The sequence below is a fragment of the Dreissena polymorpha genome, chromosome 4 (assembly GCF_020536995.1).
Source record: "Dreissena polymorpha isolate Duluth1 chromosome 4, UMN_Dpol_1.0, whole genome shotgun sequence".
In the NCBI taxonomy this organism is placed as follows: domain Eukaryota; kingdom Metazoa; phylum Mollusca; class Bivalvia; order Myida; family Dreissenidae; genus Dreissena; species Dreissena polymorpha.
In genome coordinates this window covers 67,474,163-67,488,307 of record NC_068358.1, presented here as the reverse complement: position 1 = coordinate 67,488,307, position 14,145 = coordinate 67,474,163, and the positions used below count along the sequence as shown (strand labels likewise).

The window sequence follows — 14,145 nt, the reverse complement described above, 5'->3', positions numbered from 1 at the left end:
TTTGCAATAAACCCGTTTTGCAATAAAATTATTGCAAAACGGGTTGGAGTGTTTTATTGCATTTTTTTTTAACAACCCGTTTTGCAATAAACCCGTTTTGCAATAAAATCACCACACATTTATTTGCAATAATTTCATTGCAAAACGGGTTGGAGTGTCTTATTGCAATGAGAATTTTGTATAACAACCCGTTTTGCAATAAACCCGTTTTGCAATAAAATCATCACTCTTGTATTTATTCAAATGGATTGGAATAGTTAAAAGTGATGTTCAAATTTTGTATTGAAATAATATTGTTTTAAAATAGACAAAACTGTGAGTTAAAACTTAAAATTAAAAAGCATGGAAGGTGGTGAATTTCGAGATTTAATACGATAAAACAAAACAGAATGTGTGTCGAAACGTGTTGAAGTGTCTTCATGCAACGTCAGTTGTGAGTTACAAACCGTTTCGCAATACAATCATCACATATATACTATTTGTTTCAAATTGATTTGAAACGGCATAAAGTAAGTTTAAAATGTCGCCTGCAAGGTAAATATGATAAAACTAGGCTGAATGTATATATTTATGAAGTGATTTTCACCAATTGGGGAATTAAATTAAGACAACCCAGAAGTGCAATAATTTTATTGCAAAACGGGTTGGAGTGTTTTATTGCAATTTGTAATTTGTATAACAACCCGTTTTGCAATAAACCCGTTTTGCAATAATTTTATTGCAAATCGGGTTGGAGCGTCTTATTGCAATTTGAATTTTTTATAACAACCCGTTTTGCAATAAACCCGTTTTGCAATAATACAATGACACGTGTATTAATTAATTCAAATTGATTGTAAACATTAAAAAGGAAATTTAAAATATCGTTTTTTTTTTTATTTCCAAATATGGACAAAACTGTTAGTTTCCACTAAAAAGTAAAAAGCATTGAAGGCGATGCATTTCGAGATTGAATGCGATAAAACAATACAAAATGTAAATAGAAAGTGTTTCAACCTATTTAGTACTGAAGTGAAGATAACGCCGAAATGCAATAATTTACTGAAAAAACGTGTTGAAGTGTCTTCATGCAATGTGAGTTGTGTGTAACAAACCGTTTCGCAATAAAATCATCACATATATACTATTTTTTTCAAATTTCTTTGAAACGGCATAAAGTAAGTTTAAAATGTCGCCTTCAAGGTAAAAATGATAAAACTAGGCTGAATGTATATATTTATGAAGTGATTTTCACCAATTGGGGAATTAAATTAAGACAACCCAGAAGTGCAATAATTTTATTGCAAAACGGGTTGGAGTGTTTTATTGCAATTTGTAATTTGTATAACAACCCGTTTTGCAATAAACCCGTTTTGCAATAAATTTATTGCAAATCGGGTTGGAGCGTCTTATTGCAATTTGAATTTTTTATAACAACCCGTTTTGCAATAAACCCGTTTTGCAATAATACAATGACACGTGTATTAATTAATTCAAATTGATTGTAAACATTAAAAAGGAAATTTAAAATATCGTTTTTTTTTTATATTTCCAAATATGGACAAAACTGTTAGTTTCCACTAAAAAGTAAAAAGCATTGAAGGCGATGCATTTCGAGATTGAATGCGATAAAACAATACAAAATGTAAATAGAAAGTGTTTCAACCTATTTAGTACTGAAGTGAAGATAACGCCGAAATGCAATAATTTACTGAAAAAACGTGTTGAAGTGTCTTCATGCAATGTGAGTTGTGTGTAACAAACCGTTTCGCAATAAAATCATCACATATATACTATTTTTTTCAAATTTCTTTGAAACGGCATAAAGTAAGTTTAAAATGTCGCCTTCAAGGTAAATATGATAAAACTAGGCTGAATGTATATATTTATGGAGTGATTTTCACCAATTGGGGAATTAAATTAAGACAACCCAGAAGTGCAATAATTTTATTGCAAAACGGGTTGGAGTGTTTTATTGCAATTTGTAATTTGTATAACAACCCGTTTTGCAATAAACCCATTTTGCAATAATTTTATTGCAAAACGGGTTGGAGCGTCTTATTGCAATTTGATTTTTTTTATAACAACCCGTTTTGCAATAAACCCGTTTTGCAATAATACAATGACACGTGTATTAATTAATTCAAATTGATTGTAAACATTAAAAAGGAAATTTAAAATATCGTTTTTTTTTATTTCCAAATATGGACAAAACTGTTAGTTTCCACTAAAAAGTAAAAAGCATTGAAGGCGATGCATTTCGAGATTTAATACGATAAAACAACACAAAATGTATATAGAAAGTGTTTCAACCTATTTAGAACTAAAGTGAAGATAACGCCGAAATGCAATAATTTACTGAAAAAACGTGTTGAAGTGTCTTCATGCAATGTGAATCGTGTGTAACAAACCGTTTCGCAATAAAATAATCACATTTATACTATTTGTTTCAAATTGATTTGAAACGGTATGAAGGAAGTTTAAAATGTCGTCTGCAAGGTTAATATGATAAAACTAAGCCGAATGTATATATGAAGTGATTTTCACCAATTGGGGAATTAAATGAAGACAACCCAGAAGTGCAATTATTTTATTGCAAAACGGGCTGGAGTGTTTTATTGCAATTTGATATTTTATAACAACCAGTTTTGGAATACAATTGTTAACCCGTTTTGCAATGATTTTATTGCAAAACGGGTTGGATTGTCTTATTGCAATTTGAATTTTTATAACAACCCGTTTTGCAATAAACCCGTTCTGCAATAATTTTATTGCAAAACGGGTTGGAGTGTCTTATTACAATGTGACATTTGTATAACAACCCGTTTTGCAATAAACCCGTTTTGCAATAAAATTATTGCACTTCTGGGTTGTCTTCATTTAATTCCCCAATTGGTGAAAATCACTTCATTTATACATTCGGCTTAGTTTTATCATATTAACCTTGCAGACGACATTTTAAACTTCCTTCATACCGTTTCAAATTAATTTGAAACAAATAGTATAAATGTGATTATTTTATTGCGAAACGGTTTGTTACACACGATTCACATTGCATGAAGACACTTCAACACGTTTTTTCAGTAAATTATTGCATTTCGGCGTTATCTTCACTTTAGTTCTAAATAGGTTGAAACACTTTCTATATACATTTTGTGTTGTTTTATCGTATTAAATCTCGAAATGCATCGCCTTCAATGCTTTTTACTTTTTAGTGGAAACTAACAGTTTTGTCCATATTTGGAAATATAAAAAAAAAACGATATTTTAAATTTCCTTTTTAATGTTTACAATCAATTTGAATTAATTAATACACGTGTCATTGTATTATTGCAAAACGGGTTTATTGCAAAACGGGTTGTTATAAAAAATTCAAATTGCAATAAGACGCTCCAACCCGATTTGCAATAAATTTATTGCAAAACGGGTTTATTGCAAAACGGGTTGTTATACAAATTACAAATTGCAATAAAACACTCCAACCCGTTTTGCAATTAAATTATTGCACTTCTGGGTTGTCTTAATTTAATTCCCCAATTGGTGAAAATCACTTCATAAATATATACATTCAGCCTAGTTTTATCATATTTACCTTGAAGGCGACATTTTAAACTTACATTATGCCGTTTCAAAGAAATTTGAAAAAAATAGTATATATGTGATGATTTTATTGCGAAACGGTTTGTTACACACAACTCACATTGCATGAAGACACTTCAACACGTTTTTTCAGTAAATTATTGCATTTCGGCGTTATCTCCACTTCAGTACTAAATAGGTTGAAACACTTTCTATTTACATTTTGTATTGTTTTATCGCATTCAATCTCGAAATGCATCGCCTTCAATGCTTTTTACTTTTTAGTGGAAACTAACAGTTTTGTCCATATTTGGAAATTAAAAAAAAAACGATATTTTAAATTTCCTTTTTAATGTTTACAATCAATTTGAATTAATTAATACACGTGTCATTGTATTATTGCAAAACGGGTTTATTGCAAAACGGGTTGTTATAAAAAATTCAAATTGCAATAAGACGCTCCAACCCGATTTGCAATAAAATTATTGCAAAACGGGTTTATTGCAAAACGGGTTGTTACACAAATTACAAATTGCAATAAAACACTCCAACCCGTTTTGCAATAAAATTATTGCACTTCTGGGTTGTCTTAATTTAATTCCCCAATTGGTGAAAATCACTTCATAAATATATACATTCAGCCTAGTTTTATCATATTTACCTTGCAGGCGACATTTTAAACTTACTTTATGCCGTTTCAAATCAATTTGAAACAAATAGTATATATGTGATGATTGTATTGCGAAACGGTTTGTAACTCACAACTGACGTTGCATGAAGACACTTCAACACGTTTCGACACACATTCTGTTTTGTTTTATCGTATTAAATCTCGAAATTCACCACCTTCCATGCTTTTTAATTTTAAGTTTTAACTCACAGTTTTGTCTATTTTAAAACAATATTATTTAAATACAAAATTTGAACATCACTTTTAACTATTCCAATCCATTTGAATAAATACAAGAGTGATGATTTTATTGCAAAACGGGTTTATTGCAAAACGGGTTGTTATACAAAATTCTCATTGCAATAAGACACTCCAACCCGTTTTGCAATGAAATTATTGCAAATAAATGTGTGGTGATTTTATTGCAAAACGGGTTTATTGCAAAACGGGTTGTTAAAAAAAAATGCAATAAAACACTCCAACCCGTTTTGCAATAATTTTATTGCAAAACGGGTTTATTGCAAAACGGGTTGTTTAAAAAAAAAAAATTGCAATAAGACACTCCAACCCGTTTTGCAATAATTTTATTGCAAAACGGGTTTATTGCAAAACGGGTTGTAACACTGCTGTCTAAGACACACATGTCAACAGGATGGCCTGCTGTCTAGAACACACATGTCAACAGGATAGCCTGCTGTCTAAGACACACATCTCAACAGGATAGCTGCTGTCTAAGACACATATGTCAACATGATAGCCTGCTGTCTAAGACACACATGTCAACAGGATAGCCTGCTGTCTAGAACACACATGTCAACAGGATAGCCTACTGTCTAGAACACACATGTCAACAGGATGGCCTGCTGTCTAGAACACAAACTCTGATCACATTAAAACCTAATAAGAAATACAAAGATGTGCATGTTCACATGCTGGGTAATATGTTTTAAGAGATGTTTGCATGACACTCAAGCCAAGAATAATTGGATGAATGTATTGACATGGGCAAATCTCTATGCGCCCCCCCCCCCCCCTTGAACTTGAGACACAAAAATGGTTAGAAAGGACTTAACCAAATTTCTATACAAACATTTTTCATATATGCATATATTAAGTATGCATTTATAAAATGGCAGGTTTTTCATAATTGTATAAATGTACATCATTAGATCTGACCTGTGAAACTGTGAGATCAACTGTGTCCCCCACATTATAGTGAAAGTTCCACACCTCCGCTTCTACCCAAGCATTGTCTGTGTTCCTGGGGTCATCTAAGTAACCCTTGTACAGCATGGAGGCACTGAAGTCATACATATAAGCTGCAACATTACATATGCTTTCACACTTTGGTATCATGTTATTTATGTATTCACACAAAACATCATGACTTTGCTAAAAATGATACCAATAAATTGACTTGTGTGGGATCAGTGCACTTCACTTTTCAGAAAACACTGTGATGAAAACTCACAATTGCTGCACAGTTACCAACACTAGAACTCTTGATCACACAAGAACACCAACCCTGTTTATTATCCCCTACCGGTTTCACCGGAGGGGACTTATGGTTTGCACTCTGTGTGACCGTCTGTCCGTTGGTCCGTCAGTCTGTCCCACTTTTCTGGATCCTGCGACAACTTTGAAAGTTCTTCATATTTTTTCATGAAACTTGAAAGATGGACAGATGGCAAAATGGAGATTATGCACATCATTTCATTTTGTTCCTACGTCAAGAATTCTGGTTGCTATGGCAACAAATAGACTAGAAATACTAATGAAAATGGTGGATCCTGCACACTTTTCTGGATCCTGCGATAACTTAAAGTTATTCATATTTTTTCATGGTTGCTATGGCAACAAATTTATAAAAAAAATCTGACAATGGTGGAGCCGGTAGGGGACATATATTGCTTGGCAATAGTCTTGTTTATTATAAAGTATAAATTGTTGTCAACTTATTGTACTTAGATAATATGTGAATATAAAAGTATCAACATCTTGGATCTGGACCCACCATGTTTGCAATCCAGAACAAAACCATTAGTGTTTTTTTGTTCAATTTTGTGGCCTATAGTGGGACCCATTCCCAATTTAAGTTCAAATGATGCAATTATCCCCCCTTCAAAGGGTCCAGGCCCCATTCCCAAAATGGTGAAAAATACCATGCAAAATCTTGATAAAGCAAACACATCTATACATGCACCTGTAAGTTTGTACATGTTAAGTTACAGCACAATATCACAATCCATTCTTGAGTCATGGGGGGGAGGACTGGACTCTTTTTTTATTTCAAGCAGCCCTGCCCACACCAAATGCAATCATGAGGTCTTGCTTTAAGTTACAACCTATCAAGTACCATTAGAATAGCGCAATCCGTACATGACTCAATGAGGGGTAAACTACCCTCTAGCAATACTTTAAATTTTACCCGTTTAAAAGTTAAAAAAGGGTAATTTTGCTTATGTACAGAAAATACCCCATCAAAAATATGTAGTAGCTCAAATCACATGCTAATAAATACATGCTGGTTAATATTTTTAATGAAGTTTCATCTCTCTAGCAAAAATACTTTTTGAGTCATGGGGACATAATTTAAAATACTTATTTTTTTAAATAAAAATGGGCCTCAACTCAGGTTGAGTCAAAAACATCTGATTTAAAGTATGGAGGTGTGCAAGTTTAAAGATTGCTTACATGTTTGTACAGTTTCAGCCCTCTAGCAGTAATATTTTTTGAGCTATACGCAACACAAGCTAAACATAACTTTTGCATATTGCGTGGATACCCAAACATTCCACTTTTGTCTCAAAACAAAAACAAAATATGATCAACTTTGACTTTTTACCTCCAAATGTGACCCTGACAATTGAACTAGATTTAACACATTACTCATCCTGTTATAATGGTTTACAATTGTGCCATATTATTTTTAAATTAATCAATATATGGCAAAGTTTTAGGTAAAAAAATAAATTTAAAGCTGTTTTATGGCCAAAGTTGACTTATGACCTCTAACTATGACCTTGACCTTTGAGTTAAGGCGACCCAGGTTACACAAGACACGCTGATTACTCATGGTGGTCATTTGTGGTAAGTATAAACTTGCATGATGAATGACAAGGTTACAGTCTGGGCAAGCTGTTTGATGGCCAAATGTCAGCTTTGACCTGTGTGACCTTGACCTTTGAGCTAAGGAGAAAGGTGTTACACGAGATCTGTTGTCTATTTATGGTTTAAACATTGTTCCAAGTTATTCAAAACTCTATCTATATACATTGATATGATTGGATGGTTTTACCACTGTAAAATAAATACTTTTGCAGTTATGTGCAATTCAAGCTAAACAAGAATATCAGTGAAACTGATGGATGCTCTCCGATGATGCGCTTTGTCAATCTATGTGTTAATAACCACCTTAACAAAATCTATTATTAGCCTCAGTGACCTTGACCTTGATCCCAGTGACCTCAAACCTCATCAAAAGGTAGGGGTCCACGCAAGGAACCTACATGCCAAATATGTAAGAGATTGGTAAAATATTGAAGGCGCTATATGAGAACTGTAACAAAATTGTGACAGAAAATCTTTTTTAGCCTCGGTGACCTTGACCCCAGTGACCTCAAACCTCATCGAAAGGTAGAGGTCCATGCAAGGTACCTACATGCCAAATATGTAAGAGAACAGTAAAATAATGAAGGCGCTATGAGAAACTGTAACAAAATTGTAATGGAAAAATACAATATTAGCCTCGGTGACCTTGACCACAGTGACCTCAAACCTCATGAAAAGGTAGAGGTCCATGCAAGGTACCTACATGCCAAATATGTAAGAGATCAGCAAAATATCGAAGTTGCAATGAGAAACTGTAACAAAAGTGTGACAAAAAAATCTATTATTAGCCTTGGTGACCTTGACCCCAGTGACCTCAAACCTCATGAAAAAGGTAGAGGTTCATGCAAGGTAACTTCATGCCAAATATGTAAGAGATCGGTAAAATACTGAAGCCACTATGAGAAACTGTAACAAAAGTGTGACGGAAGGAAGGAAGTAAGGAAGGAACTTCAAACTGGCAACTATATGCTCCCCGAAAATTACCATAAAAAGGTACAAAAGATGCAAAAGTTCACTTTCTATTTATGTGATTGTACCACATTAATAATGTGATTGCTTTACCACTAAATGAGCAATGATTTTGTAGTTGCTTGCTACACACAAATGTAAAAGACAGAAAGGCAATGGCAAATTTAGTTTCTTCCTCAATGAAAGTAGGAGCGTAAGAAATCAAAGTCCAGTACCAGAATCCCTTAGAATCAACCTCGCTCCCCAGGTTGGTATGTGAGTTGTGGTCGGCCATGTGGGAAGGCGTGGGCACCTGGGCAAGCACCGGCATGTCCTGGGGAGGTAAAGGGCCAGTAGAGCCATCAGCCAGGGCACACGCAAACTGGGAGAAGAACTGGAGACGCAATCATGAGACAATGAACTAAAGAATTAATTGAAAAATGCTCAATCAAGGCTCAATTGTATATGTCATTTACATTGGAAAAGATGTGTTCATTTAACTTTCGTAAAATATCAAATTAAAATTGGAATTTCTTTTTAACAAATTATATATCAATCAGAAAATTGTAGTATGCAGTAATCATAGTAAGCGCAGCAGATTTGATGATTTGTCAGTTAATAATGAAACTCAATCTGCGGTTATAATTGTCCTGTGCATTAAGACTGTATCAGCCCAGCCAATGCATGGATCATATTTCTCTGATCAAACATGTCATATTGTGACACACAATCATCAACATTGAACCCCTACCTGGATCATATCTCTCTGATCAAATTTGTCATATCGTGATACACTCTCCTCCACATTGAACACCTGGGTCATGAAAGCGTGGCACAGGATTCTGTATGGATTACTCAGTCCGTGTAAGATTTCCTGAAAACAAATAAACAGTATTAATTAAATAACCCAAATGAATTAGAATAACACTAACAACTGCTCTACAATAAATGGGGAACATATAAATCATAGACAGTGACACATAAGGAATGTTAAAATACACATGAAAGACTCGTTCCTGTTACCCCAAATCATCCAGTTTAAATTATCTTTCATGTTGGTATTTAAAGACCTGTATTAAGTATTTTGCAAATGGAAATCAAAACTATGAGCCTCTTTCTGGGAACACAGGCCTTAATGCATTTTAGTATGAGCAGTTTGCACCAGCTTATCAGGGACGTCACTTTCCACTTTCACAGTATTGTTTGTTTAAAGGATGTCTTCTTAGAGAAAATCCAGTTAAGAGAGAAACTTTATGCACATGCATTAGGCCATGTTTCGCAAAAGTGAGGCTTCTATTGTCAGAACTGTACCCCTGGCAGTGTGAAGCTGGTGTCATTGAAGCTGTCTTTGTGCACAGTGATGAACTCCAGTACACGCTTGCCCTCCACATACAGGAACTCTGTGCCAGGGTTCGGGCCACACTTCCTGCGCCAGCGTGTCACCACTGCCTTGATCATGTGGTTTGGACCCCAGCGCCACAGGATCCCCTTGCCTCGCAGCCCTGTACGACCCATCGGGTTCCTATGCAAACATACAGTCGTCATAGGTAGATATTAAAGCGGAAAGTGTCTGTCATGATTAGGTCTGTGCAGACAACACAGACTGGAAAACACATTACAAATAGATACCTTGTTCTACGTGCAGTACAGCTATTGTAAATATTTTTTATATTACCAATGTTTTAAATAACATAGTAAAATTGAAATTGGTACATTATATGATTTAAATTATCTTAATCATTTCAGGAAAGGCAGCGTTGGGATTTGCTAAGAAATCATATTGTATATACATATTGAAATAAAAACTATAAGATGGTACTTAAGTATATTAACAGCAACTGAAAGACTGATTTTACAATCACAATGAAATTATACTTTATTAATTGTGAGATTTAAATTGTGCTGTGTTTAAAAATATATACTAGAAATCTGTAATTCTACACTTTTTCAATATTTATAACAGAGATATAACATAACACAAACTTTCTGATGCCTAATTTGCATGCACAGAAAACAATCCAAACAAACGTTGTTTGAGTATCTTACATTATATGTAATGTATCTTGTTCAGGGAAAATGGGGCTTAAAGCATATGCCTCAAGTGCCATCCCAGATAAGCCTGTGCATTATGAAGGCTAATCTTGTATGAAACTTGCCACCGTAATAGGATTTTATCTACGAAGAATCTTCTTTTGAACAAAAAAATACCATACATGCAGACGTGTCCTCTCTGATTAGCCTGCGCAAGATTTCACAGGCTAATCTAAGACAACACTTTACACACATTCATTAAGCTAAGTTTTCCCATAACAGAGCTCCAATGCAGAGTGGGTGTTTCACATACTGGGGCAGACTGAGACTGTCAAGCACATATCTCAAGGGCTGGTTGTCCATGGTGATCCAGGACCTGCGGTCTATCTCCCTCCGTTGACCCTTCTCCATATACGTCACCACTGTGTTCCATTTGGGACCAAAGTCAGCAACAGGGGTCATCTGAGCTCCATCCTCTAACCCGCCTTCTACCTTCTTATTGATCCTAAACAAGTTAAAGAAATATTAGACTCATTCTGGGCATCAAGCAGGAGCACTCTACACAGTCTTATCAAGGACAGCACTTCACTCTACACAGTCTAATCAAGGACAGCACTCTACACAGTCTAATCAAGGACAGCACTCTACACAGTCTAATCAAGGACAGCACTCTACACAGTCTAATCAAGGACAGCACTCTACACAGTCTAATTAAGGACAGCACTTCACTCTACACAGTCTAATCAAGGAAAGCACTTCACTCTACACAGTCTTATCAAGGACAGCACTCTACACAGTCTAATCAAGGACAGCACTCTACACAGTCTAATTAAGGACAGCACTCTACACAGTCTAATCAAGGACAGCACTCTACACAGTCTAATCAAGGACAGCACTCTACACAGTCTAATCAAGGACAGCACTCTACACAGTCTAATCAAGGACAGCACTCTACACAGTCTAATCAAGGACAGCACTCTACACAGTCTAATCAAGGACAGCACTCTACACAGTCTAATCAAAGACAGCACCTCACTCTACACAGTCTAATCAAGGACAGCACTTCACTCTACACAGTCTTATCAAGGACAGCACTCTACACAGTCTAATTAAGGACAGCACTTCACTCTACACAGTCTAACCAAGGACAGCACTTCACTCTACACAGTCTAATCAAGGACATCACTTCACTCTACACAGTCTAACCAAGGACAGCACTCTACACAGTCTAATCAAGGACAGCACTCTACACAGTATAATCAAGGACAGCCCTTCACTCTACACAGTCTAATCAAGGACAGCACTTCACTCTACACAGTCTAATCAAGGACAGCACTTCACTCTACACAGTCTAATCAAGGACAGCACTTCACTCTACACAGTCTAATCAAGGACAGCACTTCACTCTACACAGTCTTATCAAGGACAGCACTCTACACAGTCTAATCAAGGACAGCACTCTACACAGTCTAATCAAGGACAGCACTCTACACAGTCTAATCAAGGACAGCACTTCACTCTACACAGTCTAATCAAGGACAGCACTTCACTCTACACAGTCTAATCAAGGACAGCACTCTACACAGTCTAATCAAGGACAGCACTTCACTCTACACAGTCTAATCAAGGACAGCACTCTACACAGTCAAATCAAGGACAGCACTCTACACAGTCTAATCAAGGACAGCACTCTACACAGTCTAATCAAGGACAGCACTTCACTCTACACAGTCTAATCAAGGACAGCACTCTACACAGTCTAAGCAAAGACAGCACTCTACACAGGCTATTCAAGGACAGCACTTCACTCTACACAGTCTAATCAAGGACAGCACTTCACTCTACACAGTCTAATCAAGGACAGCACTCTACACAGTCTAATCAAGGACAGCACCTCACTCTACACAGTCTAATCAAGAACAGCACTCTACACAGTCTAATTAAGGACAGCACTCTACACAGTCTAATCAAGGACAGCACTCTACACAGTCTAATCAAGGACAGCACTCTACACAGTCTAATCAAGGACAGCACTCTACACAGTCTAATCAAGGACAGCACTCTACACAGTCTAATCAAGGACAGCACTTCACTCTACACAGTCTAATCAAGGACAGCACTCTACACAGTCTAATCAAGGACAGCACTTCACTCTACACAGTCTAATCAAGGACAGCACTCTACACAGTCTAATCAAGGACAGCACTCTACACAGTCTAATCAAGGACAGCACTCTACACAGTCTAATCAAGGACAGCACTCTACACAGTCTAATCAAGGACAGCACTCTACACAGTCTAATCAAGGACAGCACTTCACTCTACACAGTCTAATCAAGGACAGCACTCTACACATTCTAATTAAGGACAGCACTCTACACATTCTAATTAAGGACAGCACTCTACACAGTCTAATCAAAGACAGCACCTCACTCTACACAGTCTAATCAAGGACAGCACTTCACTCTACACAGTCTTATCAAGGACAGCACTCTACACAGTCTAATTAAGGACAGCACTTCACTCTACACAGTCTAACCAAGGACAGCACTTCACTCTACACAGTCTAATCAAGGACAGCACTTCACTCTACACAGTCTAACCAAGGACAGCACTCTACACAGTCTAATCAAGGACAGCACTCTACACAGTCTAATCAAGGACAGCACTCTACACAGTCTAATCAAGGACAGCCCTTCACTCTACACAGTCTAATCAAGGACAGCACTTCACTCTACACAGTCTAATCAAGGACAGCACTTCACTCTACACAGTCTAATCAAGGACAGCACTTCACTCTACACAGTCTAATCAAGGACAGCACTTCACTCTACACAGTCTTATCAAGGACAGCACTCTACACAGTCTAATCAAGGACAGCACTCTACACAGTCTAATCAAGGACAGCACTCTACACAGTCTAATCAAGGACAGCACTTCACTCTACACAGTCTAATCAAGGACAGCACTTCACTCTACACAGTCTAATCAAGGACAGCACTCTACACAGTCTAATCAAGGACAGCACTTCACTCTACACAGTCTAATCAAGGACAGCACTCTACACAGTCAAATCAAGGACAGCACTCTACACAGTCTAATCAAGGACAGCACTCTACACAGTCTAATCAAGGACAGCACTTCACTCTACACAGTCTAATCAAGGACAGCACTCTACACAGTCTAAGCAAAGACAGCACTCTACACAGGCTATTCAAGGACAGCACTTCACTCTACACAGTCTAATCAAGGACAGCACTTCACTCTACACAGTCTAATCAAGGACAGCACTCTACACAGTCTAATCAAGGACAGCACCTCACTCTAACACAGTCTAATCAAGAACAGCACTCTACACAGTCTAATTAAGGACAGCACTCTACACAGTCTAATCAAGGACAGCACTCTACACAGTCTAATCAAGGACAGCACTCTACACAGTCTAATCAAGGACAGCACTCTACACAGTCTAATCAAGGACAGCACTCTACACAGTCTAATCAAGGACAGCACTCTACACAGTCTAATCAAGGACAGCACTTCACTCTACACAGTCTAATCAAGGACAGCACTTCACTCTACACAGTCTAATCAAGGACAGCACTCTACACAGTCTAATCAAGGACAGCACTTCACTCTACACAGTCTAATCAAGGACAGCACTTCACTCTACACAGTCTAATCAAGGACAGCACTCTACACAGTCTAATCAAGGACAGCACTCTACACAGTCTAATCAAGGACAGCACTCAACACAGTTTAATCAAGGACAGCACTCTACACAGTCTAATCAAGGACAGCACTCTACACAGTCTAATCAAGGACAGC

At 36.6% G+C, this 14,145-nt stretch overlaps 1 protein-coding gene across 11 annotated transcripts in view; it reads right to left on the bottom strand.

Annotated features, from left to right (window-relative positions):
* LOC127879099 (transient receptor potential cation channel subfamily M member 2-like) overlaps positions 1–14,145 on the bottom strand; it is a 79,021-nt gene that overhangs the window by 10,010 nt on the left and 54,866 nt on the right. For all 11 annotated transcript variants that reach the window (XM_052425730.1, XM_052425738.1, XM_052425739.1 and 8 more), the window contains 5 exons: positions 10,632–10,823; positions 9,599–9,809; positions 9,039–9,161; positions 8,524–8,681; positions 5,405–5,528 (listed from right to left, as the gene is read on the bottom strand). In XM_052425730.1, the coding sequence (XP_052281690.1) occupies positions 5,405–5,528; positions 8,524–8,681; positions 9,039–9,161; positions 9,599–9,809; positions 10,632–10,823 (808 nt within the window). The remainder of the gene's footprint in view (positions 1–5,404; positions 5,529–8,523; positions 8,682–9,038; positions 9,162–9,598; positions 9,810–10,631; positions 10,824–14,145) is intronic.